We start from the raw sequence: 20,450 nt of genomic DNA on the forward strand, positions 1-20,450 counted from the left end.
CTTTCCAAAAACAGGCGCTGGGCCCAGTTTTACCCAGAGGTCATAATTTGCCCACACTTGAATTAAACTAACAGTTTCTTTCTGAACAACAATGGAAACCAGAAAAGGGTAAAGTCACGTTTTTTACTATAAGGAAAGAAAATGGCAATCCTAGAAGTCTTTACCCAGTTAAAAAAATAATCCTTCAAGAATGAAGGCAAGATGATGAAAACAGTTTTATTTTTTATTTTTAAAGATTTTATTTATTTATTTGACAGACAGAGATGACAAGCAGGCCAAGAGGCAGGCAGAGAGAGAGGGGGAAAGCAGGCTCCCTGCTGAGCAGAGAGCCCGATACGGGACTCGATCCCAGGACTCTGGGATCATGACCTGAGCCGAAGGCAGAGGCTTTAACCCACTGAGCCACCTAGGCACCCTGAAAACATTTTTAGATAAACACAAAATTGAGAGCATGTGCCACAACAGATCAGCACTAAAGGAACTTCTACAGGGTGTTCTTCAGGCAGGAGGAGACTGTGGTAAATGTATTGATTAGTATGGGCTTTGATGAATCAAGAGTACATACTGTAGCTTTTAGGGTAATCACCAACAAAATAGAAATAATCCAAAGGAAGGCAGGAAAGGGGAAAAAGGGAAGGAAAATAACACAGAGAACAAATAATAAAATGGTGGATCCAAATTTCACCAGTGCAATGATTATATGTAAATGGTCTTAAAAACTTTAATTCAAAGGCAGAAATTGCTAGAATGGATAAAAGAGCAAACTCCTACAATAGGCTGGCTATAGGAGACATGTAGCTTGAAAGTAAGTGGATGGGAAAAGATATAACATGCAAAAAGGAAGTATGAAAGACTGCAATGGTTACTTTTAAATATTGATAAAACAGACTTTAAGACAGAGCATTATAAGGGGTCTGCGTCATAATGGTGAACAGTTCATCATGGAAGCATATCAATTATAAATGTATTTTTGTGTAATAAGGGCTTTAAAATATATGAAGTAAAAATTAACAAAAGGAGAAATAGGCAATTCCTCAATATAGTAGTATATATTTTTAAAGGTTTATTTATTTATTTTAGAGAGATCATATGCACATACATGTGGAGGGAGGGACAGAGGGAGAGAATCTTCAAACAGACCTCCTGCTAGGCATGGAGCCCAGTCTGATGATCCATGAGATCATGACCTGAGCCAAAATCAAGAGTTCGATGCTCAACTGACTGAGCCACCCAGACATCCCGAGAGTAGGATATTTTAACATACTAAGTAATTGATAGAATAACTAGACAAAATATTAGTAAAGACATAGGACATCTCAACAACATAATCAGCCATCTTGATATAATTGGCATTTATAGACCACTGCATCCCCAAACTACAGAATATGTATTATTTTCAAGTGCACATGGTACATTCACCAAGATAGGTTATATATTGGGCCATAAAACAAGTCTTAATAAATTTATAAGAATTAAAATCATACAAAGTGTATTCTCTGAATACAACAGAATTAAATTAGAATCAGTGATAATGGGGCGCCTGGGTGGCTCAGTGGGTTAAAGCCTCTGCCTTCAGCTCAGGTCATGATCCCAGAGTCCTGGGATCGAGTCCCGTATCCGGCTCTCTGCTCGGCGGGGAGCCTGCTTCCTCCTCCTCTCTCTCTCTCTCTCTCTCTCTGCCTGCCTCTCTGCCTACTTGTGATCTCTGTCAAATAAATAAATAAAAAATCTTATAAAAAAAATTTAGAATCAGTGATAATTGGGCGTCTGAGTGGCACAGTCAGTTAAGTGTCTGATTCTTGTTTTTAGCTCAGGTTGTGAACTTGTGGTCTTGAGATCGAGCCCTGCATCAGGCTCTGCACTCAGTGCGGAGTCTGCTTGAGATTCTCTCTCCCCCTTCCCTCTCCTGCTCATACTTTCTCTCTCTCTCTCTAAGATGAATAAATCTATCTTAAAAAGAAATCAGTGACAATGAAGTAACAAGGAAGACTTCCAGCATCTGGAAATACAATGATATACTCTAAATAATTCATAACTCAAAGACAAAATCTCAAGAAAAATTAGAAAATATTTGGAATTGAGTGATAATGAAAACACATCAGTTTGTGAGATGCACTTAAACAATGTTAGCATGAAATATGTAGCTTTGTTATTATTTTTTATTTTTATTTTTTAAAGATTTGTTTATTTTAAAGAGAGAGAGAGTGCATGTATGAGTGGGGCCAGAGGCAGGGCTTGATCTTACAACTCATGAGACCATAACCCATGAGATCATGACCTGAGCCAAAACCAAGGGCTGGATGCTTAAGTGACTGTAAGCCACCCATGTGCCCTAAAATGTGTAGCTTTAAATGGTAGTATTAGAAAAGAAGTAAGATCTAAAATCAATGACCTGAAGTATTGCTATAAGAAGCTAGAAAAAAAAAAGGAAAGTAAACATGAGGAAGGATATACTAAAAATAAGAATAGAAATCAGTGAAATAGAAAATAGTTGAGAAAATTAACAAATATAAAACTGACTCTTTGAAAAGATCAACAAAATTGACAAACCTCTAGCTAAACTGATCAAGAAAAAAGAAAACCCAAATCATAACTATCAAGAATGAAAAAGAGATATCCACCTCAGAATTTATGGATATTGAAAGGATAACAAGAGAATACAGGGGACAGTCTTATATTAATTTACAACACAGTTAAGTATTTTGAAAAATACAACTTAACAGAATTCACCCAAGAGCCAGGTAAATAGCCCGATACCTATTCAAAAAGTTGAACTGGTTATCAAAGACTTTTCTTAAAGTAAGAATCCTCATGAAAATAGATGTAAAAATCACTATCAAAATATTAGCAGATTGAGTCCAACAATATTTAAAAGGATAATACTCCATAACCAAATAGAGTTTGTCTCAGGAATGCAAGGCTTGATTGATTTTCAAATGTTAAACAATGTTACTTGTTATATTACAGAATAAAGGAGAAAAACTTTCTGATGATCTCAATAGATGCAGGGAATGCACTTGAAAAAATTCAGTACTTGTTCATAGTAAAATCCTCAACAAAGTAGGAATAGTGGAAAATTTCTCAAACTGATAAGTAACATCTCTAAAATATGTATAACCAAGATCATGGTTAATGGTGAGAGACTGCTATATACGTCAGAGACTGGGAACAAGGCAAGGATACCCACTTTCACCACTTGTAATACAGTATTGTCCTGGTGGGCCTACCATTGCAGTAGGCAAGAAAAAGAAATAAAAGGCATAAAGATTGAAAAGAAGTAAAGTATTTGCAGATGGTATGATTGCTCATCTGAAGAAAATCTAGGGACTCTACAAAGCAGCTGCTAGAACAAATAAATGAATTTAGCAAGGTTGTAGGACATAAGATTGATAGACAAAAATCAATTGTATTTCTCCAACCTAGCAGCACACAATTGGAAAATGAAATAAAAACAATAAGACCAAAATCATAAGATGCCTAGAAATAAGTTGAACAAAAGATGTCCAAGACCTCTACATTGAAAGAAATTAAAGAAGACATAAATGGAAAGATATGCCATATTCATGGATAAGAAGATCCAATTTTCTTGAAGTGAGGGTTCTTTCCAAATTCATCTGTGAACTCAGTGCAATCCCAATCAAAATTCCAGTGGACTTTTTTTTTTTTTAATTACAAGCTGATTCTAAAATTTAAAAGGAAATGCAAAGACCAGAGAATTACCAAAGCTATCTTCAAAAACAAAAGGTTAGAGGAGATTTTACTGATTTCAAGACTTAACAGAAAGCTATAATAATTAAAATAGTTTGATATTTGTGAAAAGATAGGCATATAGATGAATGATACAAGAGTCCAGAAATAGATCCATACATATGTGGTCAATTGATTTTTAACTGTGGTGCCAAGACCTAAATATAAAACTCAAACATATAAAACTTCTTGGAAAAAAAAAAAAAGAGGAAAAGCTTTGCTACTTTGGAGTGGACAAAGTGGTCTTAGAACACAAAAAGCATGATTAATAAAGAAAAAATTGATAAATTGGATTTCATCAAAATATTAAACTTTTGCTCCTTGAGAGGCACCGTTAAGAAAATGAAAAGGCAAGCCAGAGTCTAAGAGAAAAGATTGACAACACACATGTCAAAACAAAGGACATACTTAGAATGTAAAAAGAACTCTTTTTTTTTTTAAAGATTTTATTTATTTATTTGACAGACAAAGATCACAAGTAGGCAGAGGCAGACAGAGAGAGAGAGAGAAGCAGGCTCCTGCTGAGCAGAGAGCCCAACATGGGGCTTAATCCCAGAACCCTGAGATCATGACCTGAGCCGAAGGCAGAGGCCCAACCCACTGAGCCACCCAGGTGCCCCTGTAAAAAGAACTCTTATAATGCAACTCAAAAATGGGGGAATGTATGAACAGACGTTTCACAAAAGATATACAAGTGGCCAATAAGCACATGAAGAAATGTAACATGATTAATCATTAGGAAAGTCAGATTAAAACTATAATGAGATATCACTACACACCCATTAGAATGCCTAAAATTTTTAAAGAAAAAAACAGGACCATGCTAAGTGTTGATGAGACAGCTAGAACTATTCAGATACTGCTAGTGGGATTAAATAGTGTAACCATTTTTGGAAACCATTTGGCATTTTCTTAAGAATATAGTTAAAGAGGGGTGCCTGGGTGGCTCAGTGGGTTAGGCCTCTGCCTTCGGCCCGGGTCATGATCTCAGGGTCCTGGGATCGAGCCCCGCATCGGGCTCTCTGCTCAGTGGAGCACCTGCTTCCCTTCCTCTCTCTCTGCCTGCCTCTCTGTCTACTTGTGATCTATGTCTGTCAAATAAATAAATAAAAAAATCTTAAAAAAAAAAGAATATAGTTAAAGATACACTCACCACAACTTATGAATTACTTATGAATTACATATAAATTACAGTATATCCATACAACAACAGAATACTACTCAGCAATAAAAAGGAATACATTATTGTTATATACAAATCATTATGCTAATGTGGTCCTTGGGGAATATACATTTCTTTTTTTTCACTTTTTTTTTAACATTTTATTTTTTAAAGTAATCTCTACCCAATGTGGGGCTCAAACTCACAACCCTAAGATCAAGAGGCATCTGCTCTACAGAGTGAGCAAGCCAAATACCTCTGGAATATACATTTCTATGGAGCAATCCAGTTTTTGCTGCCTATTTTTTGCTAGAGTGGATCTAAAAGGTCAGAGGATTACTTTAGAGGCTGAACAGTCACACATCATACAAGCATGCCAGGCTTATTACTTATCTGGCATTTCAATTCATAAAAAAAAAAAAAAAAGACTACTGCTTTGTTTGCTTTTTGGTCATTCCAGATGTGAGTTATAACAGGGATCTCATTTAGGTAGATTTTAAGCCTGACAAGTCTGGAATTTGATTTACTGTCTATATTTTGCCCATCCATTTCATTCAACCTAATGGAACCTGTATGGAGATCATCTAAAAGAATGGGTTTCATTGGAAAGATAACATCTGATCTTAATCTTATCTTTGCCACAGAGCTTTCTCCCATTGTCTATCAGTAGCACTTGAGAAAAGCTTGAGGACCTCTTACCACTATTTCAGGTTGGGATAATGAAGCAATGGGGTGCATAATCCAAATTATTGAACTTTAGACAATAAGTTATCAACCACAGGCAGAGAATTATTCCCTTCCATCTCTGCTTGCTCTCTGGCTGCCTCTAGCCCAAGTTCATCTCTTATTTTAGGGCTTTGCTGAATGTGTCAAGAAACAGCGAGCACACGGTAAATTTTGTCAGCCTTTCCCCCTATATGGTTGCATGCTCTCTTGGTGTGTGGTCTGCCTTCCAGGGCTATCACAGCAACAATTTTATCAGATGTTGTGATATGGATTACAAAGATCATCAGCATTCTAACCTGCTGTGTCTTAATTACTTGCTGTCTGACTACTAAGCCAATACCGTGTATTTTATTTTGAATAATAGCAGCGCTCCTCTTCTAGATTCCAAATTCTGTGTTAGCCCACATGTAAGTTAGGCTACTGTAACAAACAGAACAAAAAAACCAGTATCTTAAACAGTTCAGAAGCTTGTTGTTCTCAGTCTGATACAGTCTGAGAGTAAGCTGTCGAGAGCTGATGTGGCACTCTCTCAGGTACCTATTGCATGGTTAAAAACAGCTCACCACTCTTATCAGTATGTCAGCCAGCATCCTGCTATAAATATCCTTTCCTTTTATGAGCATAATCGTCACTTCTGCTCACACCATTTTGACTAGAACTTAGTCACACGGTCAAACTGGCTGCAGGGAAGCTTGGAAATGTAGTCTTTAGCTGGGGACCACCTGCCCGTTTAAACACCACCGTGATTTTTAAGGGAAGAATACATATTAGGAGATAACTAGAAGTCTGTTTTGTATGGACTAAGAAAATATTTACAACAAAATATAAAACATTGTATTAGTAATACATAAAAGCTTCTACAAACCAATAAGAAAAAGGCAACCCAATAAAAGTAAATAAAATGATACTAAGGATGTGCTTGTCAGAAGAAACACAATGACCAATATGCATATAGAATGATGTTGAACCCCTCAGAGAAGTCAGTAGAGAAATGCAAATTAAATCAGCCAAAAAGTTGTTTGTTTGTGGGGTTTTTTGGCAGTTTGATTGGCAAAACTTAAGCTGTTGCTAATATCCAGGTTTGATAAAATTTTAGGAGAAAAGGAACCTCTCCTATACTGTAACTGGAATGTAAATTTGTATAGCCTTTTGGAGGGCTTAGTCATTATCTGTAAATAATTAAAATGCTCCTATGCTTTGATTTAAGAATTCCACTCTTAGGAATCTCTCCTACAGAGTTCACTGTTGTGTCATTTATGATAGCAAAAATTTGGAAAAAGCATAAGTGCCTGACAAGAGGGACCTAGATATGAAAAATTAATGTGATGAAATGCTATGTAACCACTTAAGAATATAAAATAACTTGCTATGTTGTTACTCAAAAAGATAGTAAGTGTTCATTATATGTTACGTGGATGAAGCAAGTTTTGTAGCACAGTATGTCTGGGATAGCCTCCTTTCTAGAAAGAAAAAGTATATACTATATAATTATAGAAAAAATATGGAAGTATATGATAAAACTGGTTGATGTAACAGTGGTTACCTCTGGGAAAGTAGAATTGGAAGTGTAGAAAGGTACTTTTTTACCTTTCAGTTTCTGTTTGAGTATACACAATGGTGGGATTATGGGAAATTTTCACTCCCTTTTTGTATTTTTCTAGATTTTTTAAATTAAAAAGAAAAAATATTTAAAAGTGTTTAAATATTTTAAAGTGTTCCTATAGTATAAGTTTAAAAGCATTAAAATAATTGGAATGGGAAATTTTAAGAATATTTTGAAAAAATATTTATATTCCCTTTTTTTTTTAGGATTTATTTATTTGAGAGAGAAAGTGTGCAGTGGGGAGGGGCAGAGGAAGGGGGAAGAGAATGCTGAGGGCTGAGCCCGATGTGGGGCTTGATTGCATGACAGATCATGACCTGAGCTGAAACCAAGAGTTGGATGTTAAACCAACTACACCATGAGGCACCCCCACATCCCAGTTATTAATCTGACTTTGGAGGTTTAGATATGATTGACTCAAGCTAACCTTATCCCACACCTAAAATGCTTTTCCAAGATTTTGTAGAATTTCTAGGGCTTACAGTGGCGTTTAAAATTTGTTTGTTTAATTTCGATTCATCCATTTCCCATTTCTTACATCACTTCTCTACTGTCTTCTCCATGCTGTAACCAGATGTAGAACTTATCCCTCTTCCTTTGATTTCTACCTTCCCCTGGGCCTTTATATTAGGCATTTGTATGTGTTCAATACTTTTCTGAAGGATGGTAAAAAGGGTTTACATTTAGAATACTGCCAATAATTTTAAATGGAATGTTGTCCATCTTTCTTTTTATTTTTAAAATTTTTAAAAAGATTTTATTTATTTGAGGGAGAGAGAGAGAGAGCATGCGAGCAAGTGGGGTAAGGAGCAGAGGGAGAGGGACAAGCAAACTCTGCCCTGAGCTTGGAGTATGACGAGTACAACGAGTCTCATGACCCTAAGAGCTGAAATCAAGAGTCGGTTGCTTAACGAACCAAGCCACCCAGGTGCCCCTCCGTCTTTCTTTTTTAAAAGGCCTTCAGTGGGGACCTGGGTGGCTCAGTGGGTTGCCTGGGTGACTCAGTGGGTTAAGCCTTGCCTTTGGCTCAGGTCATGATCTCAGGGTCCTGGGATCAAGTCCTATATTTTGCTCTCGGCTCAGCAGGGAGCCTGCTTCCCCCCCTTCTCTCTCTCTGCCTGCCTCTCTGAGTACTTGTGATCTCTCTCTGTCAAATAAATAAATAAAATATTTTTAAAAAAAAGGCCTTCAGTCACTTTACCACTTTTTCACCTTTCCTTGTCACTCACTAATCACTATGGCCTTCGCCTTGTCATCTTTCCTTGTACTGGCGCTATACCTTCTCTTCTCTGTTTTTTTATTTTTTTCTTACTTAAGGAGAGAAGTTAAGCATTTCATCTATTTCCTAATGTCTTTGAGGCCTTATCTTCCCCACCCAAAACAATAGTCTCTACAAAGATAGTTACCTCCCCATGAGGAATTCTGGTACCTGCTGTTAAAATAATAATTTCATCTCTTTCACTATTATGGTTATAAGTGTAACTGATTACATAATTAATACATTAATTATTCTTATTAACTCTTCATGTTGGTTTTTTTTCCCCCTAAGTAAAATCTTATCCTTTGGTCAGTGGTGTTGACAGCTGAGTCTTAATTGACCTTGGCTTCCTGCTGGGAAATAGAAGAGTTGTGACATATTGGCATTATTAGGACATCTGATCACATTTCCATTTTATTAGGGGCAAGGAGTAAATAACTTATATTTAAACTAGAACCTCTTTGCTAAAAAGTTAGCTTTTGTAATGAGAATGCATACATAAATACAATTCATGAAGTATAAAATTATTCTACTTTGATAGAAGTTAACCTAATGGTCCATGAAATAGCTGTATACATGGCTGTATATAGGGTTCTGTGGGATTAGAAGACCTAATCAAAGTCCGTATAAGATTTATATACTATCTACTCAAGGCAGTATGGCATAGTTGACAGGAAGAAGGCTTTTGGTTTTAGAAAAACCTTTTTTAAAATTAAAACCTAAATTAAATAAAAATTCTTAAAAATTTTTTAAAAAAATTTATTATTTTTAGAGAGAGCATGCGTGAGGGGGAGGGGCAGAGGGAAAGGGAAAAGCAGATTCCCTGCTGAGCAGGGAGCCTGATGTGGGGCTCCATCCCAGAACCCTGGGATCATGACCTGAGCTGCAGGCAGACATTTAATTGACTGAGCCACCAGACTCTCCTAAATAAAAATTCTAAATTAAAATCTGGAAGCATTTACCATGGTAATCTTGGACATATTTGCCTTACTGAGCCTCAGTTACATCACCTATAAAATGAAGATAATGATAATGTAAAACATAACCAGCCTGGTATAGTGCCTGGTACATAGTAACTAGTCAGTATATGGTAGCAATGGAATTTTAGCAATAATTATCATTTTCATAGTGCTGTCATTATGTTTATTACTGTTAAATACCTTTGAAACGACTGGTGTCACTTCAAATTCATGTGGGTTCCCAGTGTTGCCAGCATCCTGTGTTTCCGTAGTATACTCTCCATTTTCCAAAGCCATGTCATCTACCATGTCATCTCTGCTCTCACTTCCAACACCCTCCTCTTTTCATTCCCAGCTGTAACCTTGTTTCTTACGGAGAAAATAGAAGCCGATACAAGAGAACTTTCATATTTTCCCACCAACAAATCTATCAGTCTACCTCCAGTTGTAATGCTACGGTCTGCCTTTCCCCTTGTTACCATGGAACCAAGTTACCCAAGAGGGCCTGTCCTCGTGTATAGAATCCCATGTACTTATGGACTTAGCACTTACAGTCATCCCCCTTTACTCTTCAATAATCACTTTTTACCTTTTATGTAAGGTAATTCCTATCAGCATACAAACATGCCATCGTAAGTTCTGTGATAAAAAGAAATTATTTCACCTTTCCTTCATTCATATCTCCATCCAGCTTTTACTCCATTTTTGTGTTTCCCTTAGACAGAAGCTCCTTAAACATATCCTTTCCTCACCCAGGTTTTCATTCCTGTTACTCAGTTGAAACTGCTCTTGTCAAGGTTTATGTTGACTGTGAAGTTGCCCAGTTCTCAGTCCCCACTTTCCTGGACTTCTGCGGCATTTGAACACACCACTTCACACTTCCTGAAGTACTTCCTTCGCTGGGCTTCTGCAGTATCACCTGTTCCTGGTTTTCCTTCACCTGCACCTGCACTAGTCACTCCGTAGTTTCTTTTACTGAATCTTCTTTATTTTTCCTGACTTTTAATTATTGATGAGTCCCAGAGCTCAATTCTTGGACCTCTTTTCTTCTCTTTCAGTTCCTAGGTAATCCCAACTAGTCTCATTGCTTTTATTATCATCTTTATAGTGATGACTCCTGAATTTATATCTTAAGCCTCAATCTTCTCTGAACTCCAGACCTGCATACCTTATTGCCTATGCTACATCTTTGATTGGATATCCCATAGGTGTTCCAAACTTAGAATATTCCATCCTTTCCCCAATTTTACTTATTTTAGGAAATAATACTTCTAGTCACCTCTAGTCAGCCAAAAATCTTGACTTTATTCTCTCACATCCAACGCATTAGCAAATTCTAACCGCTTAATATCAGTGGAGACCCAGAATCTGACCATTTCATCACCCTCGCATACTCTCACCACGGTCCGAGCACTACCATCTCTTGCCTCGATGATTGCAGTAGCTTCTTAACCAGTCTTCCTGCTCTGTTGTTGGCCCCTAAAACCTTTCCTTCACACAATAGAGTCGTCCTTTTAAAAATGTTAATTATTTCCTTGTTTAAATTTTTCCAGTGGTTCTCCATCACATTTAGAATAAAATCTAAAAGTCCTTATTATGGTCTGCAGGATGCTGAATGATTTGGCTCCTGGCAACTGCGCTGACTTCATCTTCTACCACTTTGGTCCCGCTCATCTATTCCAGCCACAGCAATCTCTTCACTAGTCTTTGAGCAAACCAAGCACATTCTTGCCTTCACACTTGCTGTTCATCTGGGTATTTACACGGCTTACTCCTTTATCTCATTCAGTTCTCCACTCAGATGCCAGCTCATCACAGAAATCTTCCTGACCATGTTCTTTGAAATAGCACCCTATTCCCCATGTCCTGCCCTCCCTCAATCTCTATTCTTTATCCCTTTTTGTTTTTCCTTGGTAGGACTTATCACTACTTGACATCTTTTGTTGATTATTTTTCTCCCCTCTTGATGGTTAGCTCCATGAGGGCAAGGACTTTGTTTTGTTCATTGCTGAGAGGTTAGCTGTGGCACTCAGTGTTTATTTAGCGAATGAATTGCTTTTTTCCCCACTCTTACTGATCTACTTTTTAAAAAAATGCTTGGAAAAAAAGCAATCTTTAAAAAAAAAATGGTGGTAAAATAGATATAAGCTACATTTTACCATCTTAACCATTTTTTAAAAAAAGATTGTACTTGTTTATTTGACAGAGAGACAGCGAGAGAGGGAACACAAGCGGGGAGTGGGAGAGGGAGAAGCCGGCTTCCCGCTGAGCAGGAAACCCAATCCCAGGACCATGGGGATCACATAGGGATCATGACCTGAGCTGAAGGCAGACGCTTAACAACTGAGCCACTCAGGCGCCGCATCTTAACCATTTTTAAGCATATAGTTCAGTGGCATTAAGTACATTCAAAGATAAGTTTTGAACATGTAAGGAGTCAAACCACCCCTCAGGTTTCTTTTAACAAGTACTTACTGAACAACTGCCTTGGGCTTGGTACGTGATAGGGACACACGAATAGTGTCCCCCACAGTTTTATTCTTCTGGAACCAAGAACTGGAAATGTTTTACTAAGATGCCATTTCATATCTTGTCATTATGCTCTGACTTTTTAAAAATATTTTTTACATTTTAAAATTTTTTAATAATTTTTTATTTTTTTACTAACATATAATGTATTATTAGCCCCAGGAGTACAGGTCTGTGAATCGCCAGGGTTACACAATTCATAGCACTCACCATAGCACATACCTTCCCCAATGTCCATAACCCAACACCCTCTCTCTAGCCCCCTCCCCCCAGCAACCCTCAGTTTGTTTCCTGAGATTAAGAATCTCTTATGGTTTGTCTCCCTCCTGATCCCATCTTGTTTCATTTATTCCTTTCCTACCCCTCAAACCCTCCACGTTGCCTCTCAACTTCCTCATATCAGGGAGATCATATGATAATTGTCTTTTTCTGATTGACTTATTTTGCTAATGTTCTGACATTTAAAACTCAGGAATGTTTGGCTATGAATTTTACTTTTTGTAGCCATTTTCTGCTTTCTCTGGCAGGGAAATTTGGTCATTTCACATTAATAGGAAAATATACATTTTTAGATAAAATTCACAAAACATAAAATTAACCATTTCGAAGTGCAAAGCTCAGTGACAGTATATTCACAGTGTTGTGCAACCTGTACCTCTATCTAGTTCCCAAACATTTTCATCAATCCAAAAGAAAGCCTCATATTCATTAAGCAGTTATTTCTATTGCCTCCTCCTCCATTCCCTTGGCAGCTACCAATCTGTGTTCTGTCTCTATAGATTTATCTCTTCTGGGATATTTCATATAAGTGAAATCATGAATATGTGACTTTTTGTGTCTGACTTATTTCACTTAGCATAATGTTTTCAAGGTTCATCCACATTGTAGCATTTGTTTCAGAATTTTCTTTTTATGGTGAAATAATAGTACATTGTATGTATACACCACAATTCATTTATCCATTCATCTGCTGATGAACATTTGAGCTGTTTCTACCTTTTGGCTATTGTGAATAGTGCTGCTGTGAACATATGTGTACATGTATTTGAGTATTTGTTTACAAGTCTTTTGGGTATACACATAGGAGTGGAATTGCTGGGTCATATCGTAGTTCTGCATTTAACTATTGGCCAAACTATTTTCCATAACAGCTGCACCATTTTACATTCCCTACAGCAATGTACAAGGGTTCCTGTTTTTCCATATCCTCATTAACACTTATTATTTTCCCATTACTATTACTATTATTATTATTGTTATAGCCATCCTAGCAATCTTTATTTTACTCATTGTGGTTTTGATTACATTTCCCTAATGATTAGTGATGTTGAACATCTCTTCACATGCTTTTTGGCCATTTGTATATTTTCTTTGAAGAAAGAAAAGATAACTTTTTTACAACTATTATAATAATATTCTATTTGATGAAATATTCTGTTTTGGTTAACTCTCTCAATTATGCCCCTCGTGAGTGCTACAAGTCAGTAAACTGTGACCTGTGAACCAAATCTAGCACACTGCCTGTTTTTATATGGCCTGCAAACTAAGCATAGTTGAAGGAAAATCAAAAGAAGATTGTCACATAAAAATGATATGAAATTCCAGTTTCAGTGTCTATAATAAAAAAAGTTAGTTGGAACACACAGCCACACCCATTCATTTATGTTTGGTCTGTGACTTCTTTTACACTACAGCAGCAGAGTCAGATAGTTGTAATTGAGACCATATAGCCCCCAAAGCTTAAGATATTAATATATTATCTGGTTCTTTACAGAAAAAGTTGGTCTACTCTGTCTTCTTCTACTCAGGTTGCTATAACAGAAACACTATAGAGTGGCTAGCTTATAAATAACAGAAATTTATTTCTCACAGTTCTGGAGGCTGAGAAGCCTCAGATCAAGGCACAATAAATTCAGTGTCTGGTGAGAACATGCCCTCTGGTTCATAGATGGCCATCTTCCTGCTATCTCTTATATGGCAGAAGGGATGAGGGAGTTCTCTGGGATCTCTTTTACAAGGGCACTAATATCTTTCATAAAGTACCACTCTCATGACCTAGTGACCTCCAGAAATTCCAGCTTTCTAGCACTACCACATTGGGGTTAGGTTTCAACCTATGAATTTCAGGGAGATAAACATTCAGTCTATTGAAATCTACATTAGAAAGTCGTTGTTCTTAGCTTCTGATCCTTGATGACCAGAGAAGCCCTTAAGAGATAAGGAGGTACTTCTGAGGAGGGCTCAAAATTGACTAATGTTTAGTTTAGTTCTCAGAGATGACCAAATGTTTTAAATTTTGATACTAAACTCCAAGATTAAAGTAATAATGATAGGAACCAAATGTGAAATTCCTAAAGTATCATTTAAATTTCAACTGTATGTCCCCTCAATAGGGTTTCACCTTTCACAATGTATTATTTATGATAAAAATAAAGAAATTTCATGAAATCATTTCTAAAGACTCCTTTCCCTCCAAATTCTGAAATACTATGATTATAACATTAACTGTTGGACTATCATTATATTGTTCAATATCTCATTGAACAGGGCATCCTATATTCCAGAACTTCTCAGTGCCCTTCTGTAACTGAATTATTTTGAAAATGTGATGCATCTGCCTGACTTAAGTAGGAGCATTTTCTCACGCTTCAAGCTTTCTTTGAATTTCTTTCAAATAAGAGACTTCAAGTTGATTAAATATCCAGATTATATTGATTTTAATAGATGTGTGTTTTGTTAGAAGGAGATTGCCAATCACAATCATTGCCATGCTGTGTGTAGCTTTTTGAGCACATATTAACTTAAGGAAATGCTCAGTCATGCTCCTCCAATTTCTGTAATGCTATCACCCTAAACTGGATATACCCAAATATCAATCTTATGGTAAAATCTATACTCATTTCTGTTTTGATGGGATATTTACTTTCTGGTTAAGGGAAAGTGAATGTTTACAAGCAAAGTTCTATTCATTCCTAAAGAAAGGACTTCCTATTTTGTAGCTGTTGGATTATGGATGAGACTTCATTAAGACAATAATCCCCAAACCCTAGAGGGTGCTCACAGTAGGAATTAACACTCCCAAACAAGTAGATGCAATGCTCTTCTCCCTCAAGGCCTTTCAGCTCTCAAACCAACTGAGCTACTGTAATCCCCAAATACTTACCTTCTTGGATGAGTATGCAAGCTTCTCTTTCTAAATGAAGTCATATAAACGTCTAGTAGCACCCAGCTAGTCTATGTCTTTTTGTATTTTTATTGGTCTCTATACTCTTAACTCCTTAACCAGCAGCTTTGTTAATGAAGGAAGCTCACTTTGATAAAACTACTATGTTTTGATGCCTGTTATTGGAAGCCACGTGCCAAATGCTAATTTAAAGCCAATCATGAAGGGTAAGAGGGTTTGTTGTACACACTCATTTACATAACTCATTCTGAGGCTGCTACACAGCCACCCAGCCTATTGTGTTTTTTGTTTTTTTTTTTTAAGATTTTACTTATATATTTGACAGTGAGAGATAGAGCACAAGTAAGCAGAGCAGTAGGCAGAGGGAGAGGGAGAAGCAGGCTCCCCACTGAGCAGAGAGCCTGATGCAGGGCTGAATCCCAGGACCCTGGGATCATGACCCGAGTGGAAGGCAGATGCTTAACTAACTGAGCCGCCCAGGTGCCCCTGGGCTATTGCTTTTTCAAGCATGCCTGTCTGTGATGTGTTCTTGTCCATGATTTGAACTTATCAATATGATAAAATCTTTAAAAAAACAAAAAGGGTTTTTTTGCTGCTGTTCTTCAGTCTGCCTCCCCATGTGAAATCTGTAGTGGCTTTACTAACCTTTTTTTTTTTTTTAATTTATTTATTTGACACAGAGAGAGAGATCACAAGTAGGCAGAGAGGCAGACAGAGGGAGAGGGAGAAGCAGGCTTTCTGCCAAGAAGGGAGCCTGATGAGGGGCTTGATCCCGGGACCCTGAGATCATGAACTGAGCTGAAGGCAGACACTTAAAGACTTGCCACCCAGGTGCCCAGTGGCTTTATTAGCCTTTACCTTAGATATGTTTGCCTGTCCTTCTTCTGATATGGAGCTGAGGTGTTTAGAGAATGTTCATCGTTAGGTATTATTCTTACATCTTTGGGGCAGCTTTTAGAGATCGTAATGCCTAGGTAGCACTCCACACCAATTAAAGCAGAATGTTGCGGTAGGAACCATAGGCATCAGTATTTTTTAGAAGATCCCCAGGTAATTCCAGTGTGCCACAAGGTTGAGAAAACACTGGCTTTACTTATTAACCATTTGGCTTAGAGTAGAGTTTCTTGCTTCTGGTAGCAGTTTACTCCTCAGGATCAATTAAGTGACCTGATAATAATGCACTTTAACTATTTGAAAAAAAGATGTTATATAAATATGAGACTGGTTTTTATTGTTATATAGACTGAAAAGGAGCACTGTTTTATGGTAAAGTATACATAACATGAAATTTAGCATGTTAAACATTTTGTACACTTCAGCGGCATGAAGCGCATTCCCATTGTTGCACTACCATCACCACCATCCATCTCCAGAGCTTTTATCATCATCTTAAACTGAAACTGTGTCCATTCAGTAACTCCCATAATAGCCTACAGCCTGTGGCAGCCACCATGCCACTTTTTGTCTCTACAAATTTGACTGCTCTGGGTACTCGTACAGTGGAATTACACAGTATTTATCTTTTTGTGACTGACTTATTTGAATTAGCGTAATATCTTCAAGACTCAACTGTGTTTTAGCATGTGTCAGAATTTCCTGATTTTTTAAGGTTAATACTCCACTGTATGTATATACCACATTTTGTTTATCCACTCATCTGTCCTTGGACACTTGGATTGCTTCCATCTTTTGGTTATTGTGAATAATGTTGTTATGATCATGGATGCACAAGAACTGAATTTTAAGTGATAAATAAGACGCTCATCTGGGTAAATTGCTTGCTCTTTTTTTTTTTTTTAATTTTGTTTATTTATTTGAGAAAGAGAAAGGCAGTGAGAGAAAGCAGGGGTGGGGAGTAGAAAGGGACCAGCAGACTTCCTGCTGAGCAGGGAGCCCAATGTGGGGCTCGATCCTAGGACCCTGGGATCATAACCTGAGCCAAAGGCAGATGCTTAACCTGTTCAACAAGTGAACAGTTGCCCCAGATCACTTGTTCTTTTTGGATAGGTTGTAGTGTTGTTCACCAGATGAGTTTACCTGCCCCTAGTGACTGGTTTGCCTTTTACAAAATATGGCAAAAGTAGTTACTATTCCTTATGCTTTCTGGATTCTCTCAAATATGATAGTAGAATTATTTTATCGAATTAGGTCTCTTGCCTACTCTGTTGGTCAATCCCACAAAAGCTGTGTTCTAGAAATATAATGATAAAAGTCTGTGTCTAGAATTAAATCAAGAACTCATGCTGTATAGTTTAGTTTAATTCCGAAAGGCTACTACAGCAATATTGTAAGCTTCAAAACAAACCTAAAAGGATTCCCTGGTCTAGAAGTTATAAACCAGAAGTGTGTATCTTGCTCTAGAAGCTGTAAACTAATTAGCTTGAGTCTAGAAGCCACATTAGGGTCTTTTTACTTCTGCCTGTGTTACTCAGGTACTTTAGCTCTACTTCTATACATGATCTTAGTTTTTTGTCTTACAAAATCTACTACCTGAGCTAAGAGTTCACTTTTTAGTTCTTTCCATTTTTTTTTTTTTAAAGATTTGTTTATTTATTTTAGGAGGGATGGGGCAACGGGAGAGAGAGAGAGAAACCCAAGCAGACTACACTGAGCTTAGAGCCAGAGGCTGGGCCCTGGGGTAGCAACCCAGAGATCACAACCTGAACCAAAGTAAAAGTTGGATGCTTAACAGAGTGCGCCACCTAGGCGCCCTTAGTTCTTTCCATTCTTGGTGAACCAACCCTCTTTGTCTCTTCCATGAAGGGTATGTTTCTTTTTTATAGAGAGTTCAGATGGGTTTTTCTACAAGAGAGCAGCTGTGTTGTCAGTAAGTGGAAATTTTATGGAGTCAATCAACTTTGGAAAAATAGTGATTACTTATTTTAACATTGTATTTCTGAAGACATGACTTTTTCATATTCCCACAAGCCACCCACCCACTCATTGTTATAATATCAAAGAAATGAATTTGTGTGTGTGTATATTTCACTTTGATCCCTTTGACACCTTTCCTTAATTTTTCACTTAAAATAAAAGGCAGTTGAAATGAAAAGAGGCAGCTACATCACTGAAAAGATATAAACTGTACACTTTGTTGGTCTCATTGGGTTAACAACTGGGCTGTGTCTGTGTGTTCTAGAGGTATAAGGAATGACCGAAAACTGAGAATCTGATGAGATAGTATAATTTTAGATCCAATTCTACATTTAAACATGAGCAACTTGTTCTTCTTGTCTGAAGACTTACCTGTTGAGCTCTACAGTCCAAGAGGCTAAGAGTGAGTAAACAAACCTTCTTTCTTTCTAGATCTTCATCTGCTGGTGGATGTGGCCTGCAAGCAGGAGCACTTTCCAAAGGAGGAAGAATTAAAAGAGTGAGGAACGGATGATAAATGTGACATTGTGCACTAGCTGTAGCTGGAGGCAGACTAGCCTTGCACATGACACACTGTTGGGATTTTTTTCAGTTCTGTTAAGGAAAAAAAAAAGTATTTTTGTTTTGTTAATTGAGAATTTTGTTAATTGAGAATTGGAACTTTGGTATTTACTACTGCTGTTTCAGATTATTTACCTTGACAAACTACTAAACATCAAGCAGCCTTTTTTTTTTTTTTCTTTTTGCTGCCCAGATCCCTTTCAAATGAAAAGTCCTGGCCTTCTATTACAGTCCAGAAGCATCTAAAAGCTGCCGCATCTGTGTGCTGGAGAATCATCTGTGTGTGTGCTGCTTTGCTATCTTGCCGCTCTCAAACTGTAGTCAGCACAACGCCAGTGGGGAGCTCAGTCTATCTGTTTCAAGTCACAGTGTGATCCTTCTAGAGAAGATTGTGTGAGAAACAAAGGCATGTGAGGTCACCAAGATCACAGGTCTAAATGGGTCAGGAATTCCAGGGAAGACACTCTGAGAAAGAGCTAATTTTCTAAGTGATTAACCAGGAAATGCTCTTACTTCCTAACCCAGCATTCTGTTTCAAAAGCAAGGCATCCCGACTTGGACCATCCATCACACTTAACAGCCCCTGATTCTTTTATATTAATGGGAGCATTCTTCTATTTTCATATCTTTCTTTAATTTTAATGATACATTATCATAAATGGTAAGAAGGTTTTGTTGTATATCACTTATTTAAGTGTCTTCTAAAGAAAAGTATTTGTTTATTATATTTATAAATGCTGGTAGATTTAAAAGTTTTAAAGCTTTGTATTTTTATTAATATTGCAGGATAGAAGGATAAAGGATGCATGTGTAAGATATTTAATTTGAAGGGGAAATGTGTGAACAAAAACAGTAAGAGATTTAACACTGTTTTTTTGCATTAGCTTTTTATATTAAGTACATATAAATTCTCATCTATATGAGATATTGCATGCAAATTTTGGGAAAAACTGATTAGTAGTCATTTAACAGAAACTGTATACCTCTGACATTCTTAATACTTTATGTCTGGTTTAAGCTTCTGAGAGAATTTTAGATAGTGGGATAGACCATAACATTTTTATTTTATCCCCTCTGTAGGATTCTAAATTCAAATAGTAGGACTGTGGGACCGGTTTTTAGGAGAGGTATCTTGGGTGTCCACTTTCTGTGGTTGATCCCTCACTTGCTCATCCAATGACAGCAAGAAATTTTCTGATTTTAAAGTCTTTTTAAACTGGCTAGAACTTCCTTATTGGATTCTGTTTCAGTTGTCCTAATAAGAATTGCAGGAACAAAAGGAAAGCCTAGGAATATGAAACTAATTAAAAAGAAAAGGCACTTAGTGATATGACATAAATACTATGCTACTCTTCGTGGGTGTAACAATTCATTTCTTAAATTGCATTGCACCTTCTCAATGACGTCAAACCATAGAAATGTTACAGAGATAGTTTTTCCAAAAAGGATGAGTTCTGTATTGGTAAGCAGTGACTCAGTTTAGATATGAAAGTAGATTCTGAAAAGTGACCTGTTTGGTCCATCTGATTAGACTAGTTGATGTCCATGTGATGGGCATTTACTCATCTTTATTAGCAAGGTTTAAAAGATGAACAAATTATCAAGACTCCTCCATCTTTTGGCCTGACTATGTATTTTGGCAGAGTATGTGAAGAGGAGACCCAATTTCCAAATGAAGGAACTTTGCCTTTTCTCTGTCATGTTGAGAAGCTGATAAACTGTATAGGAGACATTCTTTCCCTTAATATGCCTTTTTAGCTTTGTGTATGTTGAAAGAAATAATATCTTTTGAGGAACATGTGTCAAGCAGAAACCTTGGCATGGATTTGGTTTCAGTGGTTTAAAGC

At 37.0% G+C, this 20,450-nt stretch overlaps 1 protein-coding gene across 1 annotated transcript in view; it reads left to right on the forward strand.

Annotated features, from left to right (window-relative positions):
- HSF5 (heat shock transcription factor 5) overlaps positions 1 to 20,027 on the forward strand; it is a 47,187-nt gene extending 27,160 nt beyond the window's left edge. Inside the window, exon 6 of the mRNA XM_032871951.1 lies at positions 18,475 to 20,027. Coding sequence (XP_032727842.1) covers positions 18,475 to 18,545 — 71 coding nt within the window. The 3' untranslated portion in view covers positions 18,546 to 20,027. The remainder of the gene's footprint in view (positions 1 to 18,474) is intronic.
- Positions 20,028 to 20,450: the final 423 nt, after the last annotated feature.

This window comes from Lontra canadensis, unplaced genomic scaffold (genome assembly GCF_010015895.1).
Source record: "Lontra canadensis isolate GAN:19392208 unplaced genomic scaffold, GSC_riverotter_1.0 scaffold43, whole genome shotgun sequence".
Taxonomy (NCBI): Eukaryota; Metazoa; Chordata; class Mammalia; order Carnivora; family Mustelidae; genus Lontra; species Lontra canadensis.